Source organism: Molossus molossus, unplaced genomic scaffold (genome assembly GCF_014108415.1).
Source record: "Molossus molossus isolate mMolMol1 unplaced genomic scaffold, mMolMol1.p scaffold_m16_p_15, whole genome shotgun sequence".
NCBI lineage: Eukaryota > Metazoa > Chordata > Mammalia > Chiroptera > Molossidae > Molossus > Molossus molossus.
Window position 1 is genome coordinate 81,799,970 of NW_023425350.1, and position 9,643 is coordinate 81,809,612.

At 39.7% G+C, this 9,643-nt stretch overlaps 1 protein-coding gene across 1 annotated transcript; it reads right to left on the reverse strand.

Moving 5' to 3' along the window:
* Positions 1 to 3,760: 3,760 nt before the first annotated feature.
* Positions 3,761 to 5,349, reverse strand: LOC118630451 (heat shock transcription factor, Y-linked-like). Its single transcript, XM_036262227.1, has 2 exons — positions 4,837 to 5,349; positions 3,761 to 4,408 (listed from the first exon to the last, which is right to left on the reverse strand). Exons 1-2 carry the CDS (start codon positions 5,347 to 5,349, stop codon positions 3,761 to 3,763), a joined length of 1,161 nt encoding a protein of 386 aa, XP_036118120.1.
* Positions 5,350 to 9,643: the final 4,294 nt, after the last annotated feature.

The window sequence follows — 9,643 nt, forward strand, 5'->3', positions numbered from 1 at the left end:
AGCTTTTTGCCTGGAGGCTAGCAGTCGAGGTTACTTGATGAGTTTTGGGTTGTCAGTTGATTGAAAACTCCCTCAGGTGCTCAGCATAAGGGGATTTCACGAGGGTGGGGCAGATGCTGGTTTTAATGAGCTTCAGTTAGCACTTCAATGGCCCACAGGGTGGGGTTGGATCTCCGAGGGAGGGGCTCCTGCCTCTCCCCTGAGCCCTGGGAAGGAGCAATATGGCCACCTTCATGCGTGGCAGCAACTCAGCAAAAGCTCTGAGTGCTCTCCCAATCCCAAGTTTCCCCACTCAGTTCCAGTCCAGTCTGCCCTCCCTCTGCCGGAGCCCAAGGTGAGTGGCTGTGGCTGTTTTTGCCTCTCCCAGCTCTGTGCTGTGGAGGCGCTTGGGAGGGTAACCCAAGGGTGCTGCTCCCAGCTAAGGCCGCTGCCGAGCTGCCGACCGTGGGCTCCCAGCCCCGTCTCGTGCCTTCGCAAGCCTACCGGGATGGAGTCAGTGTCCGTGGTTATATGGTCTTCGCAAGCTGCTTTTCTGTTGGTTTTTCTCGTCGATTTGTCTGTGTTATAGTTGTAATTCCAGTTTGGTTCTGGGAGAGGGTCTGTGTAGCTTTCATCCACTCTGCCACCATTTTGGCTATTTTTAATATGTGGTATTCTTTTTGGGCCAAATGTTGAGAGCTATTTTTGCACTTGAAGGTTATTTATCTTGTGAGACCCTAAAAGAATGCTTAAAAACATATATCTTTGTTTTGAATATCAATAGATCCTAAGCTATTTCCTGGATTACATTATAATCATGTGGTGTTATAGTTCAGGATTAAGCTACACATTTAAAACCTATATGGTTTTGGGAACCAGTGTCACCCCATAAATTCATTTTGGGGAAGCAGAGATAGAATATTTAAGTCACATTGACCTCTTTATTTTCTGCATTTGCTCAGTCACCATTTTACTCTTGTTTTTCTGACACCTTATTCTGGCCTCACAGTTATCATACTTTATTTATATTATAAGCATCCCATTCCATCTTTTATCTCTCTCTCTCTCTCTCTCTCTCTCTCTCTCTTTTTCACCCAGTGTTCATTTATCTCAGTTGAATTTTCTACTTTTTGTTTTTGGCCTCTTTTTTTTAAGAACAATTATTTACTTATGCATAACATTGTGTTACCTTTATTATAAATACACTTCTGAGAACTAAAACTAGTTAAGCTTAAAGGACTATAAGCATAGATGACCATTGCATTGTGTCATAAAATACCAAGAAAGAATAAAAATTTCATAGGTAAAATAATTATTTCAAACTTTTTCTTTTTAGGCACAATTTAAATATGCCCCTGCTGTCTCAGAGGACTCCAGTGAAAGAATGTTGTCACTATAATGCATTTCAGCAAAACACTTGGGAAACTATGTTATAAAGAATCAATAAATAGCCCTGGCTGGTTTGGCTCAGCGGTTAGAGCATCAGTCTGCGGTCCGGAGAGACCCAGGTTCAGTTTCCGCTAAGGGCACGTACTTCGGTTGCAGTTTGTCCCCGGCCCTGGTTGGTTGTGCAGGTGGCAGCCACTCGATGTGTCCCTTTCACGTCGATGTCTCTCTCTCTCTCTCTCTTCCTCTCTCTCCCTCCCACTCTATCTGTACGAAAAATGGAAAAATGTCCTCGGGTGAGGATTAAAAAAAAAAAAAAGAAGAATCAATAAATACACAAAAAATTCTTTCAAGGAAGAACCTATCATTCAAAGCAAAAGATGAAAAAGAAATTGCTAGAGAGACAGAGTAATAATCAGTACATTTAAATGAAATAGAAGGAGAAAATCCCTTAAGGTGGTAAAGAGTTCACATTTGCATAGTGATAAGATGACTGGCAATTAATAGACAATAGCAGTAAGTGCTTAGAATGATAACCAGTGACACACACTACTTTTAATAAGTCAAAATTTTTACCTCTTTAGTGAACACTATCCTTTAATAAAATTTTCTTTGAAGAGTGTAAACTAATTATAGTAATACTGAAGACTATGGGAGGTTTGTTTGTTTTTCTTGTTTTTTGGCAAATAAAGTAAATTTTATTTGGTTTAAGTCAACATGCAATTTATTGCTTATTCAGTAAACACTAAAAATATTATTGGGCAGGCACTATGCTACAACTGTGCTGATGTCAAAGACAGAAAAAACAAAACAAAACAGAAAACATCTGAAAGGTGATATCTGTGTTGAGAATGGTTATGTAGTAATCTAAATAGTCAAAGAGAGGGCCTTCTAAAGCCAGGGAGCGCTGGGGTCTGGGCGGGACCTGGGCGTTCGCTTGGCTGAGAATGGCTGGTCTGAGCGCAGCAGGGGATGGACGAGGGAACGGGAGGCGCTGTGACCCGGGGATAAACAGACATGGGGGTTTCAGGGGCTTGTGAGCCGTGCTGCGATTCTGGGATCAGAATCTAAAAGACGTCAGAGGTCTGCATAAGGAATCAAGCCTGTTCTCTGGTGAGACATAAAGCAATGTAGAAATGTGCATTAAAATTTGAAATATAGACATAAAGGCACAAATAAGTAGTAATGCCTTGAGTACAGAGCAAAAATACACCTCTATAGTATAATCTGAAATACCACCACCTGGGGACAGTAATGAAATCTATGACTACAGCATGTCATCTTTATTATTTCAGCGATGGCATCATGGTGATCATGGTTACTGGAGTAACGATAGTATGTAATATTTTAAAGAACGAAATATATCCTTAATGAAGACAACCTCTTCCAATTAAAATATGAGTACATAAGCTTTACAATAACTGGAAAAATGTAATGTAATTGAGAAAATGCTAATAAATTCTGAGTAATTGCCTTTTCTATATTTTATTTGTATCCATCCCTTCCAGGGGTGAGGAATGTCTGGCCCGCAGGCCATATAAGGCCCTTGAAATCCATGCCAGCGGACATCACAGCCCCGCCACAGAGAAGCAGTTTCAGCCGTCACAGTAGGGGTAAGTGTATTAAATGTTTGACCAAACAGAGCAGGCTCATTTTTAAATTGATAATTTTGTATGGCCCATGAATGATGTTGTAAATATCCAAATGGCCCTTGGCAGAAAAAAGTTTCCCCACCCCTACTATACCATCCTAATTTAGGCCCTCATTTGATTTATCCTGGACTATTTCAGAAATTACTTAAGTCTAGTTTCTTCTTTTTCCTTTACACTCATGATTGTTTCTTTTTATCTGTTTTTTGTTTGTTTCTTTGTTTGTTTGTTTTTGCATTTATTTTCAGATAGAGCAGGAGGGAGAGAAGAAGAGAGAGAGAGAGGAACATCGACATGAGAGACACACATCGAGTGGCCGCCACCCACACAACCCCATCCAGGGCTGGGGACAAACCGCAACGGAGGTACATGACCTTTAGCAGAAACAGAACCCGGGCCTCTCTGGTCCGCAGGATGATGCTCCAACCTCTGAGCCATGATTGTTTCTTTTTAAACAGTCAATTAGATATATTAGAGGGAGGCATGTTAACTGTTCCTGTCTAATGATCAAAAACATATATTAAAAATATAGTAAATAGTCTGCCATGGAAATAAGGCATCTTTTTACTCTTAGCTACTTCAAAAATAAGGACAAAGAAACCATAAAGTTGAGAATGTAAGTTTATTGTTCAAAAAGAGAATTGCAGGCATTTTACTATTCGCCAACAAAATTTTGATTTTTGCTATCCTGCTTCGTCTGGTAGTTCTTTGGTAGATCATTTGTAATTAGGGTGATGTTCATATAATCAAGGTGTCTGAGGAGTTGCCCTGGAAAGAGAGGCAGCAGATGTATCAGCTATCACCGACACTGGGAAGCTTGGGCTGCTGGCCGGTTGCAGAGTAGGAGGAAGACCATCAATGACTGATGAATAAGAATATCTATTGGGAAAAGTAGAAGGATGCACCATCCTTTCAAAATAGCTTCTCTGTAAGGGAGAAATGATGTGGTTCTGAGGAGCGGAGGTCGCGGTTGGGATGAAATTCGCCCGAGCGCAGCTGCTGCGTGAGTGCGCAGGGCAGGTGGTCCGCGCGTCTGAAACAGCGTGTCGATCCCTGGCAGCTTGTTCTGATGGTCTCACTAAAGTGGATGATGGAGAAGAAAAATTACTTCTCATGTGAGCAGTTGTCTTAACAATTATTTGGCTGGTAGCAGGACTTCTGATAAGAGGCATATTTAAATTTGTGGAGTGTGAAAATACACTTTCTTCACTTGTTTCAGCAACCAAATCAGAATTATGGTTATCCACATGACCCCGTCCTCCAAAGTGCTTCTTGTTGAAATCTTGAAATAATGAAGATACTGGAGAAGCATTTTTAATCCCAACTCTTCTTTTCACTCTCACTAGGAGTTGGGGACAGCCTCGTTTAAAATTGGGATTATGAAAGAACTGTAACTAAACCCAAAGGAGAAAGTTATTCAGTGACATTTTAAACCAAGATATAAGAATACAACAAACCTAACCTATAAAATATGATTTTGGTTTTATGACACAAAGTTAATGTCATCAAATAATGCATATACACTGCTAATACATTTAAAAGTTTACTTATTGGGCCCAGATATTTAATTATGGTTTTCAAGCAAAAATGTGTTATAAATGTACAGTGACTGTGAATACTACTTCAAATAGTTTCAGGACTTCTATTTAAATGGAGTTCATTGGTAAAGTTCAGTTACTAGTAACATATCTTATAGTCCTGAGTGTTTATGTCCAAGCTGCCCTAAATAAGGAAAATGATTTTTTAAAAAACTAGTGTTAACTTTATACACACACACACACACACACACACACACAAGTTGTAACTGAAAATTTCTGAATACCTTGCTTAGAACAGAGACTTCTTTTTCTTCTGCCAGAAAGTCAGCTAGAGAGGCAGATCTCTGAAAATTCTGTCGCATTTTACTAAATCCATAAAGGTTAAGCTGTCGAACTAAACTTTTCATACTATCCGTTTCAAATATTCTGAAAGGGGCCTTTCTTTCCAAAACTTCCTTCTTAAAGAGCTCTTCGTTAATCACTACAGAAGTTCCGTTCTCATCCCACCAGATAGACTTAAACTGCTCGCTTTCAACGATCTTCCACAGTTTTCTGGGAAAGGTCATGGACAGGAAGTCATTATCCTCCTCCGGTTCAGAGGCACAGAATGTGTGGCGTGGCCTTTTGGTCAGGGTTTCTTCGCACAGAGCCTGAAAGGCACTTTCCTCCACCATAGACCTCAGCTCTGAGTCCCCAGGGCAGGTGTGATCACACCGTGCAGGTCGAAGGGCAGTTTCTGAGTCACTAGACCCATCTTTAGGAGGCTCGTCTTGAATTTCTGAGGTAGCATGTGCCATCTCAGATAAACTCTCCTTGAGCGGCCTTCCTCGTCTGCGTCATCGACCACTGGGGGCAAGGCAGCCTGCAGGCCGGCTCCACCATCACAATGGTCCTCCCCCCAGGAGCAGTGACATCACACAGCGCTGGTCTCCCGGCAATTACATGTGCCCTTCAGCCAGTGCGCCCTTCTCAGCTATGCATTTTATTCAGTTAAAATAAAATATAGGCCAGTTATTTATGCAGTAACCAAGAACGAGAACTGCAAAATCTCATTGCTATAGAATCTTTTAATAAATGAAACGTATACAGTAATCTGTTTGGTCCTTGAAATAAATGTGAGTGCCTCCCTTCTACATACGAACTCTTACTAAACTGGTGCCAATAACATAGCACTGGTAAATGAACAATTAAACAGTGAGTAGAACTAAACAAATATATATATATTTACCTCAATTTTTATTTTATTTAAAAAAATTTTTTTCTTTAGTGATATTAGAGAGAGAGAGAGGAAGGGAGAGAAGATAGAAACATCGATGAGAAAGAACATCCATTAGCCCCCTCCTCGATGCCCCCCACTGGGGATTGGGCCTACAAACTGGGCTCGTGCCCTGACCAGGAATCCAACAGGTGACCTCTTGGTGCAGGGTCGACACCCAACCACTGAGCCACACCAGCCGGGCTTTACCTCAGTTTTTAAAATAGCATGAATGTGTTATCATGGATTACAATATAACAACTAGGTTTCAGAACATGAAGTCATTTTTCTGTTGCTTATGTAAATAGTATGTATGTTAAACAGTATTTAAACCATTTTTATAGTCATGTTAGTGGATAAATCCAAATTTTGCCATGTTTTTAAATAGCTAATAAATATTCATGTATAAAAGATTTTAAGGGAAAGCAGGAAGTTTGCCATTAAGGTTATCCTAAAGAGAGGGAGATAAAAAGTAACAAAACATTGTTATAAATAAAATTTGCATGTGTGTCTAAGAAAAATTTATTTTAAGTCAAAGGACTTAAATAAAATGATTATGTGGAATTGTGTTTGTGTCCAACAACATAGCAGTTTCATTATAAAACAGCACCTATATTTGTGAAGTAATCTTGGTATTGAATAAAAAGTTTCTTTTCTGTTTGAAAAATAATAAACACTCCATTTATGGTAGGAATATTTGTATGATCATGGCTGAAAAAGTGCTATAATATTGTGACTAATCTGGCTTCAGTAAGTGTTTAATATGTGTCTACAATTTTAATGATTGTTTATATATTTTCATATTTTAGGAGGCAGTTTTTTTCTTTTTCTCCTTTTAATCAAGGTGTGATGGACAAGCATTAGCTCGGGTATACAATGTAACGGCTCATTCCATGTGTTTTGAAATAATCTCCTCAATTGTTCCAGTTAACATTCATTATCATCATGATTAAACATATTTTTCTTGCAATGAGAACTTTTAAGATACAATCTCCTAGCTAATTTCAAATATACAGTACAGAATTATTAGTCATAGTCACCACGACTTACATCCTCATAACTTATTTATTTTATAATTGGCTGTTTCTACCTTTTGACCAAGCTCATCTACTTTGCGCCCATCACACCCTATCTAAAGCAACCACTAATTCAGTTTTTTTTTAATGACACCTATAAGAGAGATCATACAGTATTTGTCTGTTTTAGTCTGACTTACTTTACTTAGCATAATGCCCTAAATTAGATTGATCCATGTTGTCTCAAGTGACAAGATTTCCTTCTTTATATGCTGAATAGTATTTTATTATATACACATCATATTTTTTGTTGACCATGTTTATGAGTTCTTTCTCTTTTTTCCCTTTTTGCTCAATCCCTCCACCCCTGCCCCCCCCCTTAACCACCCACACTAAGCTGTCTGCCTGCTCTCTATTAATGAGTTTGTCTCCATTTTGCTTCGCTGGTTAGTTCAGTTTGTTCATTAGATTCCACATATTCGTGAAATCATATGGTACTTGTCTTTCTGTGGCTTACTTCACTTAGCATGTTCTTGAAAAGGGTAAAGTTTTCTTTCTTTTTTATGTCTGAGTAGTATTCCATTGTGTAAATGTACCATCTCTGTTTTATCTGCTCATCTACTGATGGACACCTGGGCTGCTTCCAAATCTTAGCTATTGTAAATAATGCTGCAATGAACATAGGGGTGCATATATTCTTTCCAATTAATGTTTTTTGGGTTTCTTTGAAAAAATTTCCAGAAAGAGAATTACTGGGTCATAAGCAATTCTATTTTTAATTTTTTGAGATATCTCCATACTGCTTTCCACAGTGGCTGCCCCAGTCCGCATTCCTACCAACAATGCACAAGGGTCCCCTTTCTCCACATCCTCACCAACACGTGTTTGTTGGTTTATGGATGATAGCCATTCTGATTGGTGTGAGGTGATATCTCATTGTGGTTTTAATTTACATTTCTCTCATGACTTTTTATATGTCTATTGGCCATCTGTATGCTCTTTTTGGAGTAGTGTCTATTCAGGTTCTTTGTCCATTTTTTAATTTAGATTGCTTGCTTTTTTTGGTGTTGAGTTTTATAAGTTCTTTATAAATTTTGAATGTTAACCCCTTATCAGTTGTATCATTCATGACTGTTCTCCCATTCAGTGGGTTATCTTTTCTTTTCTTTTTTATGGATTCCTTTGCTGTGCAAACCTTTTTTAGGTTGCTATAGTTCCATTTGTTTAATTTTTTGTTGTTGTTTCCATTGCCTGAGGAGATATATCAGAACATATATTACTAAGACAAACATCCGAGATTTTGCTGCCTATGTTTTCTTCTAGGATTTTTATGGTTTTTAGTCTAACATTTAAGTCTTTATTCCATTTATAGTTTATTCTTGTGTGCTGTGTAAGAAGGCGGTTTAGTTTCATTTTTTGTACATATTTATCCAATTTTTCCAATACACTTTATTGAATAGGCTATCTTTAGTGTAGCAATAGATACGTATTGTAAAGACAAAAAACAGGTTTTTCTTTTTTTATGATTTTTCCCACAATGTATGAGAAGTACCTGGTAATAAAAACAGAGGTGGCTGGTGTCTACAACTTCAAACCACATTTCTACCTAACTGAAAGGGGCTGCAAAAAAGCTTAGAATTAATAGAAAATATTAGAAGAGTAAGAAAACTACTCATAGTGGGGCACTAGACATAGAAAAAATGTTAGTCATCCTTTGCAATGTTAATCGTGATTGCTGTGTTGTAATGAAAGAAAAGCCCATTCTGACCTGGCTGGGAGGTGCTGACCTCAGGAATGCTGTCCATTCTCCTAATGTGAGGACAAGGGGGACCACCTGACCTCATGGAAAGATTAACAACTTGATTACAGGCCCACATTTCTCCCCCCTTGCCAGATAAGAAGAGATGATGAGAAACCCCCTGGCACACCTGCCAGACTGTCTCCTGAAGAACAAACTGCAACCCCTCAGGGTGCTCCCCCATCTGTGTGACTTAAAGCATGGCCCCACCCTATAAAAGGCAGCTCACCTGCCTGCTGTGGCCCAGGGCCTCCTGGTACTCGGCTCTTTCCCCGTCTGTGGGGAAAGACAAATACATTTCTTCCTTTTCTCTCTTCTCTCAGTTGTGAATTCTTTCACAAACTTGTGTCCCAAAAACAGATCATATAATCTCATTTTCTTTACCCATTCTACTCTCCATGGACAGTCAGGTGGCTTCAGTGTCTTAGCTATTGCCAGTAATGTTGCAAAGAACATATGAATACATGTTGCTTTTTGAGGTAATGTTTTATTTCTGTTGTTTTTTCTAATTCTTTTCCTTTATTGATTTCAGAGAGAGAGGAGGGGAGAGGGAGAGAGAGATGGAAACATCCATGAGAGAGAACATCGATTGGCCACCTCCTGCATGCTCCCCACCGGAGACCAGGCCCACAACCTGGGCATATGCCCTGACTGGGAATCAAACTGGCGACCTCTTGAGCACTGGGCAATGATTAACCAGTGAGCCACACCCCCCAGGCTTTATTCCTTCAGATAAAGAGTCAGATGTGGGAATGCTGGGTCACACACTACTTCTGCACTGTTACCTCGGGTTCCGCAGCACCTGGTGGGGATGCTGGGTCACACACTACTTCTGCACTGTTATTACCTTGTGTTCTGCAGCACTTGGTGGGGATGCTGGGTCACACACTACTTCTGCACTGTTATTACCTTGTGTTCTGCAGCACTTGGTGGGGATGCTGGGTCACACACTACTTCTGCTCTGTTACCTCGGGTTCCGCAGCACCTGGTGGGGATGCTGGGTCACACACTACTTCTGCACT